Raw genomic sequence first — 25,796 nt, 5'->3', positions numbered from 1 at the left:
AATGATTTACCTCTTCAGTCGGAACCAAAGGGCTTGCAGCTGACAGACAGGAAGTCAGTTGTGGGACGGACTAACACATTGCTGGTTTGAGTTTTTGTGCCATTTGTTGACAACAAAAAATATCGAATAGCTCCAAGACGTGAAGTCGTGCCACTTGAGACTTGCAGTGGGACTCTAAAACTTGAGACTTGATTGGACTTGAACGTGTTCAGAAAGACCTGGAAGCAGCTGTGGTTGTGCTATATGCGCTCTGTCTCGTCTTCAGGGAAAAATGCTGAAGATGTTGACCAGACAGGCTCTGGTTTTTGTCACACCAGATTTTATTGATTTATAAATTTCTGTGTGCTCACAGCCACGACTGAACCTCGACATGAACTTCCTGTTAAACAAAAAATGAAGGTGAGAGGAAAGGCTCTGAATCAAATCCCTGTGAATGCCACCTTTCCTCATTGATGAGTCTCGTGTTTTCTGCTTTTTGTGCTGATACTCTCCCACCCTTCGGTTTCCGCCCCCCTCCTCTTGATGTGTCTGGTCTAATGGGCATCGACATCGCTCTGTGTGCTTTATTGAACAAGCTATCTGAAGCCGGCCGCGTTGCAGATCAGTATCTGTTGGATCATATCGAGTTAACATCGACCTCCCCCGCTCGCTCCAGAATGATCTCTGTCCTCTGGATAACTTTGAGGAAAAACGCTCTGGTTTAATTCAGGGGGCAGGAAGTGTGGTGTAAAACGCACAGCGTGGCGACTTTCAAGAGTCAATAAAACACACAACCAACACAGATTACTCAGATGTCAATCAAGCGGCGTCTGCTCTCCACTATCATTTCCTCCTGGTGAATTATGTAAAACTCTCCAGGCTGTTTGGCCCTAAAATATTCATGTTGTTATGGTTGTTCAGCACTTCAGAAACTTCTCAGAGATGTCAACAGCGCCTAATGGCAACACAACCGGCCATGAAAGATTCAGGATGCAGAAACAGGTTTAGAGGAGGAGGCTAAACGGCGAAGCAATCAATGCTCCACTGTTTTATTGTATTCTGGTAGGTTTGAACACACCCCCACAGCAGCCCAGTAAGAACAAGCCTTAAACGCCTCTCCAATACACACCCAAAGTAAACGGGAAGCTGTCCTTGAACCATTAAGAGTACATGCATGGTTCTGGTCTCTGTTGAAAGGTAGCGCTCGGATCTTTTATCTGCAGCAGTCAGAATCACTGTGCTGGCATTGAGTAATAGAAGTTTGATCACACTGATATCAGGTTTGTTTTTTTTTTGTCCACCTGAATTTTTTTTTTTTTTTGGAAAAGATGCTTGCAGATGACTATATCTGGACCTTATTACCTGGAAACACAATGGGACCACAGCATGAAGCCTTACACTAGTCTATGTTTAATAAAAACCGAAAAAATATGATTAATTATGTATTATATTTATCTACATAAATCTAAAATTTGGCCATCTATATTCATATTAAAAGTATTTAAACCTATATTTTGGTTATATGTCTTTATATTGAGTCTATCTGCTACATTTATTACCTAAAACCATGTGTAGTATTCCTATTATCGCTGAAATGTTTGATTTGAGGTGTCTGGAGATGTAAATAGTCACTGAAGTGGCTCATCGGGGTGTGCAGAATTTCATTGGCTATTCAAAGCGTCAGTCATCAGCAAAATGGGTAGCGATTGGTTGGATTCTCATATGGGACGAACCGAACAGTTATTGGCTTCTCTGGTTGCCAAGCTTCAGGTGACAGATTGTGATTGGTCAAAATGGCGCCATTTGTGTCGTTTCCGGAAGTTGCAACAGGGGAACAGAAGGCGAGCGGAAGTCTAGCACGTTGGCCGCGAATTTTAAAGGAGAAAGCATCTTTCTGTGGATCATTATCAAGTTTTGGACTAAATATTTGTACTGCAGTGGATCCTCTGGAACTTTCTGAGTGCTTCCAGACCGTTTTTGTCAGAGTGTTACACTGAGAGACTTAATGGTGAGTTGCCTCAATGTTGCCTCAGTTTTTAAAATGTTGCTGTCTGCTGTTGGTTTTGTTGTGCCTTAAAGTGGTTTCCATCAATCCACTCACGAGACTCTTTCTAGCCGTGTATAATCTGAGTACAGACATGAACGCTGTGTTTGTGTTAATAGAGGGGAAGAGCAGTGAACAATGAGTCCAGTTATAGCACTGGTCCAGGTTCAGGTGTGGAGCAGCACTAGCATCTGTCTGCTGACCTTCTGTCAAGCTAAATTAGGCTCATATGCAACAAATTTGCAACGCCAAATACATTCTGAAGGAAAAGTAATATGATCAGAATATTGTTTTCAGTTAACATAATGAGGAAATGTTTATTAACTCAATTTATTTCATTTATTTGTCACCAAAATATCTGATGTTTAAATACAATACCTGCGGGCAGTGAACGCAGCATCATGCAAAGACCCTAGTCTGGTTTAGTGCAGAACGAGTCAGGGGTGACGCAACATGTTTACCCACATTAAAAGAGCGTGCTTACTTTACGGCTTGTGTTTGACATCGTTTTTGCTCCGTCCATCCATCCGTCCATCCCAAAATAAAATGGAAAAACCATCAGTTTTGTCTGTTTCCCAGAAAAGAGGAAGTGTTTTAGTGCCGCAGAGTTAATTGGATGTCTGTTGTCAGCAGCGCAATTAACATTAATTTAAATAAAAATGTCATTGATTGTTATGGCAGCAGGATTCAGTCCTAAACTGAACATGGACGGTTCCTTTCAGCATTTCTTGCACTGAAGGTAAATACATAAAATAATAAATGTATTGTTAATTGTTCCTGGCTGAACCTCTAACGTTGTAAAACCTGCCTCCCAGCATGCCCCGGTCTGTTCACCCGAATGGATCGCACCTCTGACGGCTCGATCTGCATCAGGCCCGACCTATAAGAGCGCGGTGCCGTCGAATGAGCTGAAAAAGAACAAAATAAGCATTTCCACAGAGGTGATGGTGGAGAATATTGGTCACGCAGCGCTGGCTGTATGTTAACCGCTGACGTGATTGAGTTTACTCACCGTGTTTCCAGTCATATATCATAACCGGGTGGTTAACTCCAGACTACCTGAAATAGAGCCAGGCTGTGCTCTGGTGTGCACGGGAATTTAAAGAGCCATTTTGTGTGTGTGTATCCAATTAATTTCAGCTCTGAAAGGGATAAATATAGACGTCAGGGTATAAAAGGGGACGTCGGTGGATCATTCAGCTTTTTTAAATTGAGGGTTAAGCTGTGAAACTGAGGATGTCAGTTGGTGGAGCATCGAAGAAGAAAATGAATGTTCTGAATGTACCAATTATAACTCGTGTGTGTGTGTGTGTGTGTGTGTGTGTGTGTGTGTGTGTGTACACATCCACTCATAAAGTAAGTGTGCAAGTGTGTGTTCATATCACCAGGTGAACACATGTGACATCAACATGTCTGAATGAGGCTGTGGTCTCTGGTGCTACGCTGCTCGTTAGCCAGCTCACAGTTTGTTCAGGTTAAAGGGAAATTCTGTCATTTCCGTCCCGTGTCCTCGCTGGATTTTGGTTCGAGCCTGTTCTGCCCGTAGCGGTTCAGACGGTGCTTGAGTTCAGCGAGTTCCCGAAAACTGAGACACAGTTTCTGGAGGCTTTGTCATGCAGCAGCAGCCCTGCAGAAGAATGACTAACACTGAACCTTCATCGTATTCCTCACACTGCCGTTAATAGCAGAGCGAACAGTCTCGCTCACTCGAAACAGAGAAAACAACTGCACACAGTTCACAGTATGGATGTTAAAGCTTGTTAAAGCTTTTCAGCTTTATTAAAAGAACACAATTGAAACCCAAATCTGGAGTATTATACAGATAAACTCCTTCTACATCCCCAAATCTGTGAACATACTTGACCGTATATATGAAACCATCACAGCTCCTGTGGCTGGAGAGGTGTGACATCTGATAAATGGGTTAATGGATTTTTAATTTGTTCCTCTGATCCAAACATCAAACATTGTGAAAAAAGCATTTGATACAGAGTAACACTGATAAATGATGGAGTCCCTCGGCTGTGTGAAGCTCTGATTTTAAACTCATCTTTTACAAAACAGCTGAGTGGCACTTCATAAATGTGTGATTTATTCAGCTGTGTCAAAGAAAGGGCTTTTACTCTGAAAGAGATGATGCTATAATTAGTTAAAAAAAATAAGTTTCCCCATGAAAGATGGAGGTTTTTGCAGGACTTGAGACTGTTGTGATGATGTGCTGCAGCTGAGGGACTGTGGAGATGTAGCGCCCTCTGGTGGTAGCATTGAGACACTGACTGATTGGGACAAGACGACTGAAGTGGCGGCGTTTTCTTCTTCCTCTGTCTCCAGCTCCTGTATCTCCTGTATGTGAACAGCTGTTGGTCACACTGCGCTGAGCTGTTTCCTGTTTTGTGTCTCTGCAGGTTTTTGATTGTTCTGGGTTGTTTGATTCTGGCCATACTGACGACATTCAGGGAACACGAGAAGGTGTCTGCACACTGGCTGGTTATTCTGGTAAGATGACTGTTTTTGTTGTCTTGTACAAGACCAGTTTTCCCTTTTATTTCCCTTGAAGTAGTTTAAAAATCACGTTATTCCGCTCAGTCTGACGTTCTTTCATTACAGATATGTGATGTTTACCCTTTAAATATTCTGAATATTCACACCAAAGACTGCTGCTGTCGTTGTTGCTGCACCATCCATCAAATGGAAACCTTAAAGATGTCTGCTGCATCTTTGAGACACAGTCCTCAGACTGTGTCACAGACACCAGCATTCTAAATAAAGTTCTGTGGACTTGAACAGCCACATGTTTGTGGTGTAACTGCTGAGTGTTGTTGGGGTTGGGAGATGATTTAAGATGATATTTTATATTGTTATCTTTGTATACAACTGCATGGAAAATAATTCTCTTGGAGAAACTGTGGTTCAGAGGTAACGTGTCTGAATGAAAGCTGATTAATATGACAAACATCCATCACAGTTTGAGATTCATTTTTTATTTTTTTGCATCATTCCACCAATGGGAATTATTTTAGATGTCTCTCTGCACATATTTCTGTAAAACTGATTTAAGCTCAGTTTGGACAAAGTTTGACTGTGCAGCATCACTTTGTATGACTGACCCAAAGAGGAGGAAGAGTTAAAACCTGTTTTGTTGTTCTGTTGAACTTTAACTGCTGAGTTTAGCTCAAGGTTACAGGAGAGTTTTGGAGCAGAACACTAAAGTTTTCTCAGCTAAAATGCAGCTTTAGGTGCTTTGCATTAAACTGTATGAAACACTGAGTAGCTGACACAAACATCACAAAAGGTAGAATAACAAGAACAAAAATCAGATCAGTCAGATTCAGTAAAAACTTTCGACACTTTGGTCTTCATGTAACTGAACTCCGACTTTTTCCTTCTCATCTCGCTGCTTTTTGATTTCCCCCAACAGGAAACCTTCGCCATCTTCATCTTCGGAGCAGAGTTTGCACTGCGGGTCTGGGCGGCAGGATGCTGCTGTCGCTACAAAGGATGGAGGGGGAGGCTGAAGTTCGCTCGCAAACCTCTGTGCATTTTAGGTACAAATCTAAAAGGAAGCAAAGTTAGATTTCCACTTCAGTCCCACCTCATGCACGACTCACTGAACTGCTCTTCATGTGCTGCAACAAAATCTTATTAACGGCTTTTCAGCAGCATCTCGTGCGCTCAGTCAGCTCTTGTTGGGAACTAATTCCGCAGCTCTTCTTCACTTCACAAAGAAGACTTGAGAAGTGTGTCGGGTCAGACTCATTAATCATAGAGAAACTTTCCTGCTCTGTCTGTGCTGTGTCTCCTCCGTGTCAGACATCTTCGTGCTGATTGCCTCGGTGCCGGTGGTGGCGGTGCGTAACCAGGGTAATGTGTTGGCCACGTCCCTGCGCAGCCTGCGCTTCCTGCAGATCCTGCGGATGCTGCGCATGGACCGGAGAGGAGGCACCTGGAAGCTGCTGGGGTCCGCCATATACGCACACAGCAAGGTGAGAATGGAGCGACTCGGTGTGATGGGACTGTTTCTGCCCGGCTGCCGCGAGGAAAAGCTGCGAGTGATGCATCAGAATAAACAATAGAAACTGAAGGAAGAGGAGGAGTCTAACAGTGCTTTGAAATAAGAAAAGCAAGAAGCAGGAAGCTGAAGTGTGAGCAGTGAATGAGTTCCTGTGTGCTGAGCAGTATGACATACATTTTCCTTTGCACTCTTTGTATTTGTGTACAGAAACTCATGACTCGTACATACACTGCATTGCATTAGAGTGCATTGAGTGGTCGTAAGACTAGAATTTAAGTAAATGCAGTACTTTTACCATATAAATGTATATACCTGTTTAGCTGCTACCTGTGTTCATGTTGGAACAGAGCTTTTGAAAAGTGGGAGAAAACAGTGAAAGAGGATTGAAGAGTGTCGGTAAAACACGTAGAAGCTTCTTAAGAGAGTCTCGCAGCCTTTAGCTGGATGCTCTTCTGACAGAGGATGAATTGATTGGTTGATCTATCAGCGGTATTGATCTGCGTGTTAATCCGTGCAGGATGTGTGTGTGTTTAGTGTGCCCCCGCACTGGACGTCCCGATGAAAGATTGGAAACATGTTAGCACACCTTGGACCGAACACAATGATGTGTCAGGAATAAACGTCTTTCAGGGCTGGGATTGGATGAATGTGTTGTACGTCTAACAGAGAGCTTACCTCTAAAGATCCTTCAAAGGCTTCCATTGATTGAAGAGAAAAACGTCCCATGGAAACGCTGTTAATGTTACGGCGTGTTGACTTCTGAGCCGCGGCTGAATGAACGTGTGACTGTTTGTGCAGGAGCTGATCACAGCCTGGTACATCGGCTTCCTGTCTCTGATCCTGGCGTCTTTCCTGGTCTACCTGGTGGAGAAGGACGACGTCTCCATGGACGTGTCCAACCACGAAAACCCCACCGCTCAGCCCAAACCGCAGGACTTCGACACCTACGCCGACGCGCTGTGGTGGGGGCTGGTACGCACGTTACGTTCTGTTTCTGTGTGGAGTCCTTTAAAACTGTAATGATGTTACGTTCGTATCGTACGATTGGTCAGTCTGACCTGCTTCTTCTTCTGTGACGCTGCTTGAACAAAATAATGTGTCTGATTCTGACTTTAAATTAAATCCATGTGGTGTTTCTGCAAAAAAACACAACGAAAAAAAAATCCATCTTAACCAGAGATTGAACCTGTTGTTCAGTCCTAAAAACGTAAAGGATCACTTTCGTTTTTTACAACCTGGACCTTATTTGTAGCATTAAATACGACCATTTACTCACCCAGACAACTTTGGTGGCATTTGGAGTCGTTTTGAAGAAATTAGCCCCAGAGGAGCGGCGCGTATATCCGTATAATGCGAGTACTCGGGGCATCCATGCGCAGCCTCTATATAACGCATAATCTGCAGAAACTCGTTCATATTCCAATATTTAGTTATGATATGCTGGTGCTATTCCCCTCTGACCCGGCGGTCGGCTAGTTTAGCTGTAGTTTGGCACAGCTATGGTTCGTTATTGCGTATTCGTAGCCGACCGCCGCAGAGTCAGCCGTGTTGTGGCTGGCTGCTCGCAGCGCCCGGCGTTCGGTAATGACATCATCCACGTCAGGGGAAGTTGTCTAGAGACGCCGGATGTTGATAACATGCCACCACGGGCTCAGAGGGGAATAGCACCAGCGTATCAGAACTAAATATTGGAATATGAACGAGTTTCGCTGCAGATTATGTGTTATATAGAGGCTGCGAATGGATGCCCCGAGTACTCGCATTATACGGATATACGCGCCGCTCCTCTGGGGCTAATTTCTTCAAAACGACTCCAAATGCCACCAAAGTTGTCTGGGTGAGTAAATGGTCGTATTTAATGCTACAAATAAGGTCCAGGTTGTAAAAAACGAAAGTTATCCTTTAATCCTGTTTCTATAAATGCAAGCGACGAATCTTCCAGCGGGGTGAGATTATTTCACCAACACATTTCTAACAGAGTCTCTTCTTCTTATAACAGTCGTGGATTTAGATTCTTTGATCGTGATTTGTTTCAACAAATTCCTAAAACAACAAGTGGAACAATGTCAGAGCTGTTCTGTTTGATCAAAAATAATTCTTAAACATAGAATTAAGACTTAACATCTTGTTAAATGGCTGTTCTTTGCTGTAAGTAGTTCAGATATCTTATCATGTGGGTTGGCGGGCAGATGACACTCGGCCAAGTGATCAACTGATAACATTTTGGCCGTGATTTAAATCTGGGACTTCTGCCAGAGAACAATTAGCAGTTTTCATCCTGCGTTCACGTGTCGCCGGCTCCAACATTCACAGCCTGAGAGTCAGATGCTGAACGACACATTTGGAGCCGGCGGCCTGTCGTAGAAGCGCCCGGTCTGATCTCGGCTGAGCTTCGTGCTCTCATGAATGCCTTCTAGTCGGTTTTTCCAGCAGCGCGGCCTCGTTACAGAGACGGCCCTTCAACCGGGAGACCAGAGTTCAGCTTGTGTGACAGCGAGCATCTGCTGGAGGTGTCCTTGAGCAAGACAGTCAATTGTAATCAGCTGCAAACTGCAGGCGCTGTTGTGACCCTTTAAAGCACTGAAGCGCCCTTCAGTGGATCGATGCAGAGGTCACAGAGCGCAGCGCGGCCGGGTATGTCTGCGGAGAGAAGGACGCCGAGGCTTTAACGCCGCCATTACTCCACGTCACAAACAGCTCCTGTCTCACTGAATGCCTCTTACCGCTCAATGAATCCCTCAGACGTCCTCATCAAATCAGACAGCTGACAGCGAGTTTGAGAGAAAAGTGTAACCTTTATCCGTCTCTGTTGCAGATCACACTGACCACCATCGGTTACGGGGATAAAACCCCGAAGACCTGGGCTGGAAGACTGTTAGCCGGCACTTTTGCTCTGATCGGAGTGTCCTTCTTCGCTTTGCCTGCAGTGGGTACTTGTGTGTTGTACATGGGTTTTTTTTTAATTTATTTAGGACCGTGCACATTGATGAACATAGCTGTAAATGTGCCAGTTTATAGCTGATTAGCTAATTTTCAACTGTAGTCCTTGGGCAGAATGTTAGTTGCCTAATAAAACAACATGGAAGTACACATTAAAAACATGGAAGTACACATTACATAAAAATACAATTACAAAATACACTTTACAAAATTACATTCACAAGCACGCAATGTAATACAGTCCAACTTCACCAGATCCAGTGGTCTCAGTCTACTTAATGGACACACTTCTGGACATCCTTTAACCAGTCTTTAAGCTTTGCTTTAAAAGATGAATATGTAAGACCTTCCCTTACTGTAACACCCCCCCCCCCCAAGACAGACGCCACATTTCTACCAAATGTGGTGCGACTGGAAGGGATCTCTACGTCTCCTCTGTCGCAGGCCCTGGTGTTCATACCCCTGACAGTCCTGTTTTTTATACATTCATTCAGACTTTTGTATACAGCGCAGGCAAATTTAAAGACCTTGAAACTATGAAAACTTAGAAAACTACTTTTTAAGGATATTACAGATGTGATACAAGTAAGGTTTTTTGTCCAGTGTCTTTAAAGTTTTTTTTATAAAGGGATTCTGTTGGTTGGGGGGCTGATGAACATGCCAGCGCCCAGCTAGTGAAACAATAGTCAATGTGTGAGAGGATCATGCAATGTAAAAACATCAGAGCAGCAGTATTGGTTAATGAGCTCCTTATTTGTCTGAAGTTTGCCAGGTTGTGTTTAACCGAATCAGAAACCTTTTTAATGTGTTTCCTGAATGAGAGTGTCGAGTCCAGGATGACTCCAGGATATTTGAACTCGTGTACCAACGAGAGCTCCTCTCCTCCCAGAAACACACCAGAATGAACAATTTTTGGTGGCAGTTTTGCAAAAACAGGTCATTGCAGCAGAACTTGATCCTGAATAAATGTACACATTTATCTGTGAACTGAACCTTGCTTTCTTAATACAGATGAAGATTTACCCTAAAGTTCCTAAAATGGTCAAATTTGTGCTGGACAACCTTCCTTAGTGGTGTTTGTGCACGTTTTCCAGCCAGCTCCAGGGGCAGCACTGTTGTTGACTGTGTTTTGTGGCCTCAGGGGATCCTGGGTTCAGGCTTGGCTCTGAAGGTCCAGGAGCAGCACAGACAGAAGCACTTTGAGAAGCGCAGACATCCAGCCGCCGGGCTCATCCAGGTGAGACGCCACCTGACATCAGCAGCGACCCTCTCACGTGACGGAGGGGTTTTTATGTCCATCTAACTGAATCATACAGTTAATGTCATTTTCTGCTGTTCTGTCACCGTTTATTTCAAGTCTGCCTGGCGATATTATTCCACAAATCCAATCAGGGAAGACCTTATTGCCACGTGGAGGTTTTATGAAACCGTCATCTCTCTTCCCTGTTTCAGGTAACTTGTTTATATATATATTTACATATTAAGGAAATTAAAATTGCATTCAGGTGTAGAGACGTTTTTTTTAAATTTAAGACCTTATGAAACAAGAATCTGAGATTTCTTAGAAATATTTGATGTCAAACTTAAAGATTCTACCTGTAAAAATTTGCTCTTCACTGACACACAGCGATTCCTGAAGTTATCATGTCTCACACGTTGGGCACCTGCTGAATGCAGGTGGGAAAAAATCAAAGGAAGCAGTGGGCGTTTGTTTCCGGATAACAGGCTGAAGGACAAATGGGACTTTTGGGACTATTTTCCCTTCGAGGTGTCCAGTTAACAGTACAGATGTCTCTGTTATAATAGAGGGCTGGGGAGAAAATGCTGAGTGGGTCATGATGGATTTGTAGTGTCAGTACCACGTTCGGCCACTGGGGCACAGCCGACTAAAAACAAGTCAAGGTGCACAGTGGATAGTTTAAGGCGCCTGGGAGTTTAGAGCGTTCCCAGGACAAAGAGCCAGGCCAAGTCTTCCTGTTCCTGATGTGTCGCTTTCCGTCCACAACGCAGCCGGCGAAGCTGATCGCTGCCGTTCTGTACAAAGCTTACATTTCCTCCAGCTGTGCCGAGCCACGTAGCGGCTCTCTGCTCTGCCCCGTGGAGAAGACTGGCCTAGTCTGTGTTTGACGAACGCCTCGTCAATCTGCACAGAGCAGATACAGCCGGGCAGGAAGTCACACTCAGGACCAGCTTAGAGAGTCCAGTAAACTTTCAAAATAAAACACCTGGTGAGGCCTCCCGATGGTATATCAACAATGAACACAATTAAAACGGACAAAAAAAGAAACCATGTGACGATACAGCCTACTTCCAAACGGAAGAAGCACAAATATCTGCAGCCAAATCTGAGCAAGTCAACAAAATCAGGTAAGCAAAACGCTACCAGTGGGGTTTGAAGCTGCGAGGAGGGCGGAACAAAACCGGGTCCCAGCTCGCATCGCCGGGTTAGATCTGACGACCAGCTGTCTGTCACCGAGCGCTGGTCGGTCAGCGTCCCTCGTGTCCCCTGGCCGTCCACATCACGTACTGCCTCATGCAGTCGCTGCTCCTCTGCTGCTTGTTTTAAGAGCTCCAGCAGAATTTGACCCTAATCTAAAATATTAATGTTTAAAATGAATTTTATACAAACTCCAACATGGAACAGCGTTTTGAAATAGACCTCGTAGAGATAACGGTAGTCATGTGACGTGTGTCTAAATGGTTGGGCTTTACTGGCTGACTTTGTGGGCTTGTTAAAGAGTGTTTAAGCTTTAAGCTCGAGCCTGCCGAAGTGTTAACTTTGTACTTTTCCTCTCTCTCCATCCAAAGGAAGGATCACTTGGAGGCCATGGCGAGGTAGGTCACTGTTTGATCTCCAGCAGAGAAACTGTTAATCACACAGAGCTGTGAGTCTTCCCGATGCTGCTTTAATTAGCCCCACATGCTGGAAAGACTAATGAAGGTTTCCTAGAATATCCCCCCCCCCCATCCGCCTTTGAATAGCTCCCCGTATTAATTCACAAGTCGAATAAATCTGTGGGCTGTGGTAAATATGTGATAGAAAACTCCCACGCGTCCCACTCTTTAACACCCCCGCCTTCCATCTCAGCTGCGTAGATGACGTTCATGCTCAGAGATCTTTTTAGAGCCCCATTAGTGAGTCCGTTCATTATGGTTCAATTATGAATGACAGCATGGATGGAGCGATCAGCGCCCGAGACCAGATGATTTCCTCCTCTCTCCGTCGCGTGGAGGGATATTAATACAGATCAAAGCGTCAGAAAAGGCTCACTTTGGATGTTTGATTTGTAAAAGAATAAAGTGCCGAAATTATATCATAAATGTGCAGCATTGATCAATACACTGACGTCTGGTGAGCGCTGACCTCGCTGCTTCTTTCCCGGAGAAACTCGAAACCCGGCCTGAAGCAGTGATGGTGGAGTCAGAGGGATCAAACCTGTGGAGTTAAAGTCTCTTTAAAACCAAACTTTACTCTCACTCACTGCTCCCTCCTGCTGCAAGAAAAAAACTCCTAAAAAACTGGACAGGATCTTGTCTTCAAGTATTTATTTGTTAAACAAAAAAGAAATTAAAACAAAGTGTAACAAAAATCAAAGTAAAGGACAGTGGGTCCTTTAAGACGTCGATACCTGCCGTGACCTGAAGTAAAAAGGGAACAAATGTCCCAGTCCAGTCCAGAAGTGGCTGATCAGCTTAAAAGCCACGTCTCCCCCTCCCTCCCTCCCTCCCCCTCCCTGTCGGGCCGCTGGACTCTCCTGCTCGTAACACAGCCTCATTACATCGGAGCGTTCTGCCTCGACGCCTCCTGGCCTCCGCCGAGCCGCCGTGTTCAACACGCAGGATTAAATTACTGCTGCTAAAAGCAACAACAGGAGGCCTGATACACAAAGAGAGGAGGGGGGGGGGTTCAGCTCACTGTGACGCTTAGCTTAGGCAATGCTGTTTGTTTTTAGGCTGAACTTAAAGGGTCACTTCACCCAAATTACCAAAACATACCAGGTGGTCTCAATCCCTGCACGTAGTTCAGGTTTTATTTGTCTGAGTTTTCAGATATCTGAGGTATCTCACCCCCCCTCGTCACATATGGCTGCTTGGTCAGGACCCCATGTGTCACAATTTAAGACCCCTTTTAGTGTCGTCTTTTGACATGCAGGGTAGCTGGATAGTCTTCTGTCGGCAGCACGTCGGCTGATGTCGAATAAAGAGCGAGTTTGGGATGGTTGGATGGGTCAGGACCAGGACTTTCACCCAGGAGACTGGGGTTTGTGTCCCGTGTGAAACCAAAAGTGATCTTATCTCTCTCGGCAAGCTTTATTCTGAAAGTGTAACTGTTCATGATCGCTAACTTGACTTGTGGACATTGAAAAATGACACTAAAGGGGGACCAGTGCCAACGTCCTGGACAAGTGTCAGCATGTGATGAGATGGGAGTGAGAGTGTTTCGTACAAACACCATAAAAGACCAAAGTGGTCTTTTAGGTGTCTGGTTACTTGTGCTATTAAACATGGACAGAACGGAGAGAAATGAGGAAAAATGGGAGAAAGAAGGAGAAAGACAGTGAAGGGTGGAGAGGAGGAGAAACAGAGGTTTGAAGTCCCTCGCAGGATCAGCGGCTGGGAAATTAGCAGCGTGACATTATCTTGTTGCTGTGAGTGAAGAGATGGACGACGGCCAGAAGCTACAACAGTGCTGCCATGTCCAACAGGAGGGCGATAAGCCACTTACTGTGTGTGTGTGTGTGTGCGCGTGCGTGTGTGTCGCTCTCCTTCCTCGTTAAGGGTTAGTTCAGGGTTTTTTTCAGTCTGTTATCTGCTGGAATACAATCATGGCGACCTCTCTTAAGCGTGTAACGCTCTGTTCGTGTTTGTCGATGGTTCCCCTTCGTGGTCATTTCATAGTTTGTAGTTCAAGCAGCGTTGATTTGAAATTATTGCGATAAAACAATGTTGGTTAACGAGTTGAAAAGTTCTACAAGGCCCAAAGCTGGAATCAGTCGTTACGGATGAGGCTGACCACTAACGACCAAAACCAAGAGTGTGTTGGTCCATCTGTCAGTACTGTCTGACATCCTGTCTGTGGCTCTCAGCTCCAAGCTCATTGGCTCCTGCTGAAGACGTAAATCTTTCAAAGCACCTCACAAACAGTCAGACAGACTGGAAACACACCAACAGGTTGGTGAAAGCTTACTAAGCTTATTACAGTCCACCCTCCTGCTTCAGCGTTGGCCTTCTGTGCTTACTGTAGTTGTGTGCACACAGTTTTCCTGAGCAAAAACCTCCAAACAAAGTGGTTTAGATAATCTGGAGAAGCTGATAGATCTTATCATTTAACTTGGTGAATACAGTTTTATCATGACGTCTTGAAACAATGGAAAAAAACAGGATCATAAGTTGTATCAAACCGGAATAATCCTGTTATATCATCGCTGCAGGTTTGTGCAGGCGTAACCAATATGTGTGTGTGTGTTTCTTGGGAGGGAAGAGCTGTGGGAGATAAGGAGCATAATTTTTTCCTGTTGTGTTGCCTCATTTACAGAAAGCCACGAGATAATCACAGGTAATTTTCTGCTTTTTATTCAGTGGGAAAGCAGTCAGAAAGAGATTCTCTCTTCCTTTAAAGCTTCCTATTCTGCAGCCTCTCAGCGCCGTAATCTGCCGTCCCCATTCTGCCCCGAGGCCACATAGAGCCTCATATTGTGTGTCCGCTGTGGGAGCAAAGTCGCTGAGAATGCTCCACGTTTCAGAGGGCCGTTGTCGGCTCCGGTTACCCCGCCTCTCTGCCCCTTCCAAGGCACACAGGAGTCTTATTTTACCCACGGAGCTCGAGTCTTTGTGCTGCCAAATATTGTCAGCCGTTGGACAATAAAGGAGACCGATCTCCTCACAGCTCTTAGAGGCTTCCTTCTGCCAGGAGAGCAGTATTGTTCTGTTGAGGCAGCAGACCGTGAAGACTTTAACTCCTCCGTGAGAGGAAAGTCAGGCTCAAGGAGAATTCAAGAAAGATCTTCAGCTGTAGAAAAACGTGGAAGCAGCAACTTCACCTCTGCAGAGATGCTTTGAAGCCTGAACTTTAGTTTATCATTCGCAACCATCTTTATCAAAATCTACATTTCACTTCACCAAACTACTACTACTACAAGTCTACCAGGTGCATAGCATAAAACAACTCTTCCCTGAGAAGAGTCCTGAATCCCTCAAACAGCTGGTGACTAATGATGACAGGAAAAGGAATTTCAGTCTGTAGATCTTCATCAAGCACAAGTCGATACACTTTGAGTGACTGTCAGTGTGAAGAGTCTCTGGTTCCTTCCAAATCTAAATTTGGGTGGCTAGGAGTTTCATAATACAGTTACAAGAAGTGATATTAACTACTTGGGCCATAAGAAGCTGAAATTTGCATTTGAAAAGAGAAGTTGGCCATTAGAAGAACTGTGCCGTAAGACTCCCTTTTCTTCCATTTCAGCCAAAAACTGAGTATACTCGAGCGTGTTCGCCTTCCCAATGCACGGCCGTCGGTCGGGACGGGCAAGAAGCTCACAGGAAACGCCGACTCCATAGAGGAAAGTCCCTCCAAGGAGCCCAAACCTGCCGGCTTCAGTAACCGGGAACGCTTCCGCACCGCCTTCCGCATGAAGGCCTACACACTCCGCCAGAGCTCCGAAGGTATGAGAACCAAGGCCCAGCCATCAGAATCAAAGGTCGGTTTATCAGTGATTGCTGTGATAGTGACTTCTAACGTGTTTCTTTGTCAGATGCTGGAGCCCTGGCAGACCCAGCCTTAGAGGAGCGGGGCTTCCCCCCAGACATCCTCATGGAGGAGATGATCCCCACGCTGAAACTGGTCATCAGGGCGGTCAGGTGAGGAACATCAGACCATGGAGAATAAAGACCCAGAAGCCTCTTAGCAGCACCATGACGTCACTGTTGGGTGTGGTTTCAGACACTTCATCACATGCCTGACCACACCCAGCCATCACCTGTCAGTGATGCTGGGGGGGTCTGAGGTGAAACCAGTTGGAAAGTGGAAACCAGAGAGGGCAGAGAAAACACTGCTTTTAGCTTTAAAGTCAAAGGTACCCCGTGGCGTTTTTCAGCGTAGTGTCTTTCTGAGCGGTTCCCTGTTTTTGCTGTAATCTTGTACTCTGTGTACACATGGAGCCCATTATTACTCGTATGTACACAGGCGATGTGACTCACAGTCCTGCCAATCATTTCACAGTTCACGCTCACAACATGCTAAGTAATGTAGCAATATGCTAACAAAGCCAGGAAAGAGGAGAGCGAGCAAGCAAACATGGATGTAAACGATCTAAGTGTCTGGCCTCCAGCAAAGAAAGAAAACTATGTTTAAAAAGAAATCCTTCTAAATTACTCTTGAAAAAAAGAAAAAAACTTTTAGTTTGGATCTGGGTTTGCATCAGAATACAAGACTGAATTTTATCTTCAATATAAGTCGAAATAAGTTAGTCAAGACGACATATTTCACAATGTCAAGAAACCTTTTGAGAAATTCCCAAACTGCACTAGAACAAGTCAGTTCTGTTTTGTTTGTGGCTTCACTTTCACTGTAATTTTTAATACATCCTGCAAAAACAAAGAACAAACGATACGGGACAGAAACAGAACTTCCTCGTCGCCAGTCATTAAAAAAAAAAAAAGGTTATTCAGATCAGAATATACAGCATCAGATAAATAATCTGACCAAGCATTTGATGCCAAATTAAAGAAATAAAAAAACTATGGAGGTTGGATGCAGCCATGACAGCTGTATGAGTGTGTGGGCAAGACTCAGTATAGTGTGCTGGTAAATCTATAGGCCACACAACTGACATAATGCAGGAATTCAATCTAGCGTGAGGGCCTGTGAGATGAGTGATTAACCCTGTGAAAGTGCTGCTTCCACTCCACGCCATTATTTCGGGGCTGAATGGATCTCTGAATGGGATGCTCAGACCTGGAGGGTTTTAGTTTCAGGACCCAAGACTTTGTGCCAAACACTGAAGCTCGTGCGGCAGCCACTGACTCTGGGTCGGGGTTCAAGTCGGCTCAAAGCGGGAGATGACCTTCAAAGAACTGAAAGGTGTTGGGTTTTGATCCCAGGTACAATCAGCAGGAGTGAATGGTGAATGCGCACCAAAGGCTAGCTGCTGGTCAGTGCAGGTGCAGGTAAAGTGTGAACTCCTCCTTGCACTTGGATAATCACTGACTCTGGTCAGAAATGTCAGCTAGAGGGACAATGTTGGAGCCGGGTGCTGGTTCAACAGAGAGATTTTGGTGGGATGGTTTGCAGCTCAGCATGAAGTGGTTGGGATGAGGTCAGCTTCTCCACATCTGAGGTCATGTTATCCAGGGTCAGGAGTGAGTTTCTGCCCCAAGTGAAAGAATTCACGTGTCTTTGGGCCTTGTTTATGAGTAACTCGAAGATGTAGCATGAGGTGAGACATGCCGATTTGTAGGTCTTTGTTTTCCAGTCGACTGACATTACAACCGTCAGCTGTGCTCATGAGCTTCGGGTGATGACTGAAAGGATGAGATCACAGATACAAGCAGCCAAAGTGAGTGTCCTTTGTAGGCTGGTTGACTCACCCATATAGATCCAGTGACGAGCTTAGATCCGGAAGGACCTCGGAGTGTCAAAATCAAAGTAAGTAACCTTTAGAGGTTTTCTGGGTATGTCCAACTGATCCAGAACATGCTGGAGGGACTACATAACTGGGAGGGCAATGTTTTTGGATTCCTCAGAAGGAGATGATGAAGAGAAGGGATGGGGGGAGGATATTTGGGCTTCCTGACTTGGCCTTCTGCCTCTGCATTTGGACTAGAATAAGCGGTGATGGATGGATAGATGTTTCAACTTCAAACAAATAACTCAAACAAATGAATAATGTTTAGGTCTAAGCAAGTTAACTTGTCAGATCTTGGGTCGTGCCAAAAGGCAGCAAGGCAGAACAAGAGTCCTAACACAATCAGACAGGTTGTAAATAAACCCACAGTTATGTAATATTATACACATGTATTATCTGTTGATAAGACCAAGGGATAGCATGATAGATGGCTGTCATCCCAGCAGGTCAAAGTTGAACCAGCAGCTTCTGCAACAAGGACAGAAAGCCATTGTTTTCCAGGTTTAATAAATTATCATTTAATGTCCAAACTGTTGAGTTTGAACTCTTTGTCTCACAGGATCATGCAGTTCCTCTTGAATAAGAAGCGGTTTAAGGAAACTCTGAGGCCTTACGATGTCAAAGACGTGATTGAGCAGTACTCTGCCGGACACCTGGACATGCTCTGTCGAATCAAATACCTCCAGACAAGGTCAGCAACTGCACAACAGATGAGGCGGTCTGTTTGAGCGAAGTAAATATTTCCTCCTCCTCGAACTCACCATGCTTCTCTTCCTTTAAGGATCGACATGATTCTTGCCCCTGGACCACCCCTCACCCCCAAACAGAAGAAAACGCAGAAAACGCCCTTTGCCTACCCGCCTAATCAGTCACCCAGGTACTGTCACACTGTTTATAGAGAAAACATAACCAATAGATAAGACAGTGTTATAAGATTATTTTACACTATTAGACTGTCTGACAAAGAAAACAGCTATGCTAAGATAATGCTAACTTAGCATTAAGGCGAGTATTGGCAGTTACATGTGGCATCTAGGCCTGTAGTAGCATTGTAGCAGCTAACAATAGCTAAAGCAGTGGTAGTATGATAGTATCTTAGCAGTTAGCATTGGCATCTAGCAGTTAACATTAACAGTATAGGTGAATCTAGCTTTATTGTCTTCTTCTGTTCCTCTTAGCAGGTAGCGGTTAGCATTTAGCATTAGCATTAGCTAAATGGTAGCATCAGGACTGTTTTGTCTTCATCTGTTCTTCTTAGCGGTTAGCATTAGCTAAATGGTAGCATTGGAACTGTATTGTCTTCTTCTGTTCTTCTTAGCGGTTAGCATTAGCATTAGCTAAATGGTAGCATCGGTACTGGCCACTACCTGGAGCATCTCCTAAACAGGCCTGGGTCAGTTGAACGTGGCAGTGCTGTTTGGATTGTGTAGGAGCAGTGTAACACCGTTGAAGGGAGGTATCCACCTGATGACCCCCAGAGACATGTTAGGAATCACTGCTCTTTGACATGTATAGAGGCAGATTAGGGCTCCAAGGTTCTTCACTGAGAATGAATCCTCTTTTTGAGCACAAGTATCTTGTGTTTAAATTAACTGAAAAAACAGTTCAAATGTTAGAAAACAGTCTTTATTCCTAAAGCAGTGACTCTGAGCACGTGACTCTTTTGTTCATGTTCCCCGTAACAAATGGCTGTGCCGTCCACGTCTACTGTGTCCCTGTGTTCCAGGCACGAGTCTTACCTAGCCAAAGCCGCCTCCATGCCAGATGCCGAAGACCAAAGCATGATGGGTAGATTCGTCAGGGTGGAGAGACAGGTGAGTATTAGAACTGCAGCGCCCCTGTTGTTGGAGTTTCCAACGTTTCAGATGTTCTAAGAAATATGAAATGTTTGTAGCTGAATCAAAAAGGACTTTGATGTTCTTATCTGATTATGAGGTATGCATGTGACCTTAGTCAGAGTCATTGAACAGATCGGGTACCACAAGTTGTGGGTTCAGTTCCTATGCTGATGTACAAATTGTGCTTTCAGAGACTCACTGTCTGAATCACTTCTGATGGCTTCAACGCTGATGGGGCAGAGTTTCTAGTTCACTTCTTTAGGATGAAATAAATCAACCAAAGTCCACCGGTGGCTTCGTTCCCACCTCGCACAGTTTTTGTACTTGTACTAAACTGTAGTGTTCTCACTCAGAGTGTAGCAACTCTGTTTCAACACCAAGTTAAACCAAGTCAAATGAAAACATGAGTCGTGGTGGAGTTGACAATTCACTCAGCAGTCTTCAATGACATTCGGTGAAAACTGTAAATACAACAAATATTGCACTTTAAACAACATAAAACATGAGTTAACATAGTTACAGGCACAATGAATTACTGTAATGCTCATCAGCTGAACGTTTTTAAATATGTCAATAAAATAGACAAAAATATCCTTTTTTACTAACAAATGAAACATATATTTTAACAGCTATCGCTATTTATTGTTTTTAACATCTTACACATGAAATGTGTGCACTTACGGCGTTGCCTGTACGATATTTCTCAGCGGACGGCTAGGATAGCTTCAGAGCATGTCTGCCTCACTCTCAGTCCAAGGAGAAAAGGAACTAAACAGGAAGTCGACCAACACACGTGACCCATCAGGAAGGGATGTCAGCGGTGACCCGACCGCCAAAATAAAATCTTCCCAATAAACTTTTTAACCCTTTTTACTCTTATTTTCTACTACACACATATGAATTATTTATTTTAAAGCAAACATTGCAATGAACAACAGAAATTCCTTTGAGGCAACACATAAACTACATCAGCAAAGTGTCTTATAAATAAATCTATGCTTTTCAATGGCATTGCTGCAACCAGTGGATTTGACCACAGAGGCAAAAGCCGGGCCGGACAGTCCAAAAATGGTGAAAGCTTCACAACCTGCAAGGGGTCGCTACATCATCAAGCAACACCCTTCCAGTAAAATTAATTTTTCACGTCTTCATATAAATACCTTTTGCAGCGTTGCTTCCTGGTGTGACCAGACTCTCACCCTGAGCTCACCACCGTCAGCTGACATGTCACAAGACTGCTGTGGGATCAGAAGCTTACTAGCAGTTCTTACTTAGCCTAAACCTGTGATCATCAGTGTGTGCTGCTGGTGTAATGTTTCTGTCACAGGTGGAGGACATGGAGAAGAAGCTGGACTTCCTGGTGGACATGCACATCCAGCACACTGAGCACCTGCAGGTGGACTCTGCCGGCGGCGCCCACATGACCCTGGAGACCTGCGATCCGACGGGGAACGGTGAGATCCGTCGGGTTTTCTTCAACTACGCTGAGGCGTTCCCGCACATGTCGTACCAGATGCCTGTCAGCAAGGTCAATCCGTACTATGGCGGAGGGAGAGAAGGTGGAGAGGGGACGGGGTTGGCTGGCGGAAGCCGCGCACCTTCGGACCATCAACCACCACCATCTCGCCTCCACCAACGCCACCCTCCGGCGGCCATCCCCACCTACACCGAACGTCCAACAGTGTTGCCCATCAGCTCCCTGCAGGACTTGTCAGCGGGGCTGGGCAGGACCACAGGGGGGCGGGGGGGCGACTCGCCGCTCTCCATGCTTTCAGTGAACCACGAGGAGCTGGAGCGCTCGCCCAGCGGCTTCAGCATCTCTGGGGAGCGGGAGGAAGGGGCGGACTTGCCGATGGGCGCCGGGCTGGCGACCGGGGACGGCAGCTGGACGAGACCCAGGCCGAGCTACCTGGCAGAGGGCGAGACAGACACGGACACGGACCCTTTTACGCCCAGCGGGGGACCCCTGCCCCTCTCCTCAACGGGGGAGGGATTTGGTGACGCTGTGTGGAACACGCCGCCCTGAGAGGCGTTCGTGTGACCACACAGAAATCCACAACTCTGAGTTAAGATCTAAAATCCAACCCATGCCTCTAAACCCAAACCAGTTTGGGTCAAAGCCACACCTCTGGACCAGAACATTTGAGGGAAAGGTGGGTCTGATCCACCTTGATGCTGTGAGGTCGCGAGCACGGTCATCGACCTTCAGAGGCCACCGCCGATCTCATCAACCGACCGCCGTCCAGACAGAGAGCCGTGGCACCGAGACTGGCCGAAAAAAAAGAGGAACCGGACAGTTTGTAAAGTAAAACCCTGTACAGCGCGCTCTTCGCAAAAATTTAGCTAAGATGAAAAAAAAAAAAGAACGTTACGAAAAACATACTATATACACCCAAAAGCTTTATCGCTGCAAAGCCAACCGCACTGCATGTGACGCATGCGATTCTTAGTGTAGACACTGCAAAGTTCAGGATATCAGGAAACAGAAAAAGCGATTGAATGGATACATATACTTGCTATGCCATTTTGTAACACTTATTTTTTATATGAATACATTTTCATTGTTTCTTTGCATGGTTTGCATGATAATGCACCATTCTAGGGGTGACGGTTGAAGGGTGATACTGGAACCAAAAGTCTCCTGTCTCTTCGTGTGTGTGCGTGTGCGCGTGTGTGTGTGTGTGTGTGTGTGCGCGTGTGTGTGAGAGAAAGAAGGACTCGGGTAACAAAACACTGGTTGGTTGCTGGCAGTCGTGTTTCACCGTCTCTGCTCGTCTCGCATTGTGCTGTAGATCCTTTGAGGATCAGAGTTTCTGATCCGGTCACTTTGTTTTCACACCGCTGTGCTCTTCAGCTGTATGTCATCACTTTATGCATACGAACTTTCCAGTCGAAAAAAATTCAACAGAATTTCGAAACACTAAATCTCTGCTGCTTTGTTGGCACATGAATTCAGGGATATAAACCAGCTGCATGTCTTTAATTCACAAAGATTGCTGAACATCTTAACCGCTAAGTTCAGTTCATCACTCTTTAAAAGGAATATTACCTGACGATCTGAGAAAAATACAAACTCTTACCAGATAAATACACAAAAGAAAACCTTTAAAAAATGATTCTTTTACTTCCACACATGTCACAATGTGCCAAACTCCACCACCTGGCGTCTGAATAGACTCATGCAACCACGAACAAAATCTGCATTTGGAAAATATCGTTCAGACTTGGCCCACGCAGGCTGGAGTTGCTGTGATGGACCAGTGTTGCTGCAGATATGGTGCTGAAGTCATTGCACGACAAACACAAAGCCACGATCTCATCTAAAGTTAGCTCACAAATGTTAAGAGGTTCTTAAATACAAGGACAAATGATAAAAAATGATCTTTTTAGGGGTTTTCTACTGCGAAGATGCAATAAATTCAGCATAGTAGTTCATGCTCTGCAGCTCAGAGTCTCCAAGTGATGCTTTTTTTACAGATCTGATGTTTTCTAACAATAAATTCTGCACTGAGCTGTTCTCTCTCCTTAAATCTCCATCACATGGACATGTGCTTTGTACAAAGTCACATTTTGAGACATGCCACCGCCTCGTGAACCCTCGTTTAACACCTAAATTTGACTTTTTTAAAAACGTTTGCATTGAACGATTATTAGTTATTAGTTCCTCCAGAGATTTTTAATGATCGCGGAGGTCATCTGTGTTTTTAAACCCCCACGCCATGTCTGAAATCTGTGAGCTCTAGAATCTCAAACAGATTTCTGTATTTTCAGTCTTCTGCGTCAGAATTCAGACGACTGCAGTGAAATCACTCGTGTCACTAAATGTGTTTGGATGAAGCAGCTCAACGTTGCTCAATATCAGCATCAAGCATCCAAATTTCCGCTCTAAACATTTAACTAGAAACAAACTCTGCATGTGAACTGGCAGAAAAACCTGCAGGCAGAGGTTTGCAGAGATTCATTCACTTCCCAGCTGTCCAAAAACATCTTTATAGTACCGCAACCTAAAAAGATTGAACTTCATAACGTGCTTTATTTGTCTAAAATTCTCCTCGTGTCCAGTAATGAACACAAACTCACACGCTGTAAGCAACAACACCACATGTCGGAAAGACTGGAGGCACACGTAGAAATACTCGTACGTGATCGGCCGCGGTTCGGCGGAGGTTTCTGATGTCGGTTCAAAGGTTCAGACGCTGAAACCGAACTTTTTAAAAGAAAAAACAGGAGCCCGAACAACAAAAAGAGCTTTACAGGAAATCACATAAAGGCCTAAACAGCATTTACTACTTTAGATTTAGGACGACACAGATACTGAATGTAATATCTGACAACCAACTATATCTAACACATGGATTATTACTCAGTTATAGCATGTTCAAGCACCTTCAGAGTCAGCTGGATTTCAGAGAGGGGCTTCCACACTGGGCTTCAACAGGAAGTTCAGATGCTTTTATGGTTTATTGTAACCTGCTCAGAGTACAATCACACCTGTTTGTTCAGTGTCCTCAGCAGAAGAGTCTTTGTGTAATTGGTTTATTTAAGTTAAAGTGTTTGTGAGATGAACACGTACTCCTATAAGACCTTCAAACCGACAGATTACAGCAGCCGCGTGGGTCAAAACAGATTTAGAGGGATCGTACTGTTACCAGCAGGGGGCGCTGCTCGCCATCTCCTGCCTCAAACCAATCAGCATGTTTGGCAAGCCATCCTGTTGTCACGGTTACAGTTTTAAAGAACTTTAGGACAAATCTAAAACAGGGGTTCAAATGCTGCGGTTTTGCACCGGGTGAACTTCCTGTATAACAAAACATCTCAGTTTAAATGAAGAAACATACCTGACTTTATCTGAACTGTCCATATGTGGCAAGCTCCACCCACCCTGTGCGCCACGCATGTTAAAACAAGCGCTCCACCGGTGTGTGCAGCTCAGATTGAAGCCTGGTGTGGAGGCAGCAGCAGTCTGTGAAGTGAACAAGGTGAACCAAACACTTATTATCTATTTATCTTATCGTATTACAGTTACTATTACTCACCTTCTGCTTCTGAAACCCACTCAATTATATATTCTACCAGTAAATTATCTTGAAATGCAGACACAAACTGTCGCCACATATAGATATAAAGATCATAACACCATGATATATCCCTGTAGACATCCATTCATCGTGCCTCTGAAGCGAGAAACATCTTGCAGAATGACTCCACGGCGTCATTCTGCGTTTAGTGTTTTGGGGCCAGCTCATTTCACCACACACCAAACGCTACAGCAGATTTCTGAATGTGAACTCTGTCTGCGTCTTCTTTTAAGCTAGCACACGGTACAGTCCTGCTTTTGTAAAATGCTGTTTTGTAGCTTTGTGATGCTTTGAATTCAGACTCCACGTGATTTCAGCTGCACAGAAATGTAAAGGTGGTGATGTTTCACTTCTCGGTCCAGATTCATTGAACAGTGTTTTTGTTGCCTTGCACGTTACGGCTACATGGCTTCCATTTGATATTTAAAGTCGTTGCTTCCTTTCTAAATTTACAGACGTGTCACTTTAAGAATCTCACTGGAAATAACTGCACGACAGCATCGCTTCATTTCTATTTACGTGGCAAGTTACTGTTAAAATGAACAATTTCATATCTTGTAATTTGTTAAAACGGAAAAAAACTTGTCGTCTTCCAAGACACTGAGGTACGCTGGGAAAAGGTGATGCTAGCAACGTCATGAAATGGAAAGATTTTACAGATTGATATGCTCCTCATGAATGCAAAGAACTGAACAGTGAACTTGATGTTCACTCATTGACTCCAATTTGACAAATCATTTTGTCTGAGACCACAAAAATTCAATTTACTTAATTAAAATTAAAATTAAAACATTCATCACTTTAAAACTGTAATTTTTAGATATATTAGTGCAGAAGTCTGCTTCACTGACGCTTTTAATTTCGTATCACCTTGTATCTGATTTCTTCTGAGTTTGAGACAGAATTGTCTTGTTATAACGGGTGTGGGGTGAAGCCATTCCCTCTATTTCTAATGGAGTGCTAGCATTACTTTTTACAGTGTAGCACTGATTCCAGTTTCTGTCCACATGGATTCTGTGAATTTAATGACAGTTGGTGTGCCGGGACGTGATACTATATTATTTTCTCCAGAAACCAGATGTGACTCCAGATTCTGTCTGTAAAGTTCCTTTAGTCACGTCGTTTATATTAAAACACGTCCTCTTCAAGCAGAAGGTGAACAGGCAAACTGAAAAAAGGTCAAACCACGTGACAGAAACTTGTTTGTTTTAAGCACAGCTGTGCAGCTTTCACTTGTGTCTGATGCAAACACGTTGGTTCGTCCTGTCGTTCCATCACTTT

At 44.5% G+C, this 25,796-nt stretch overlaps 1 protein-coding gene across 2 annotated transcripts in view; it reads left to right on the top strand.

The window, feature by feature from the left end:
- The window catches only part of kcnq3 (potassium voltage-gated channel, KQT-like subfamily, member 3), a 90,876-nt gene extending 69,413 nt beyond the window's left edge, over window positions 1–21,463 (top strand). Inside the window, exons 2-16 of one of the 2 annotated variants that reach the window (XM_041948827.1) lie at window positions 4,429–4,519; window positions 5,442–5,568; window positions 5,834–6,006; window positions 6,834–7,007; window positions 8,851–8,961; window positions 10,117–10,212; window positions 10,333–10,427; window positions 11,784–11,810; window positions 15,439–15,638; window positions 15,728–15,833; window positions 18,159–18,290; window positions 18,381–18,476; window positions 19,326–19,413; window positions 20,765–20,900; window positions 20,997–21,463. In XM_041948827.1, coding sequence (XP_041804761.1) covers window positions 4,429–4,519; window positions 5,442–5,568; window positions 5,834–6,006; window positions 6,834–7,007; window positions 8,851–8,961; window positions 10,117–10,212; window positions 10,333–10,427; window positions 11,784–11,810; window positions 15,439–15,638; window positions 15,728–15,833; window positions 18,159–18,290; window positions 18,381–18,476; window positions 19,326–19,413; window positions 20,765–20,900; window positions 20,997–21,463 — 2,119 coding nt within the window. Of the gene's footprint in view, window positions 1–4,428; window positions 4,520–5,441; window positions 5,569–5,833; window positions 6,007–6,833; window positions 7,008–8,850; window positions 8,962–10,116; window positions 10,213–10,332; window positions 10,428–11,783; window positions 11,811–15,438; window positions 15,639–15,727; window positions 15,834–18,158; window positions 18,291–18,380; window positions 18,477–19,325; window positions 19,414–20,764 lie in introns of both variants that reach the window. The other variant, XM_041948826.1, reaches the window with a different exon arrangement.
- Window positions 21,464–25,796: the final 4,333 nt, after the last annotated feature.

This window comes from Chelmon rostratus, chromosome 12 (assembly GCF_017976325.1).
Source record: "Chelmon rostratus isolate fCheRos1 chromosome 12, fCheRos1.pri, whole genome shotgun sequence".
In the NCBI taxonomy this organism is placed as follows: Eukaryota; Metazoa; Chordata; class Actinopteri; order Chaetodontiformes; family Chaetodontidae; genus Chelmon; species Chelmon rostratus.
The sequence above is the reverse complement of the archived record's forward strand: the minus strand, read 5'-3'. Positions and strand labels throughout refer to the sequence as shown.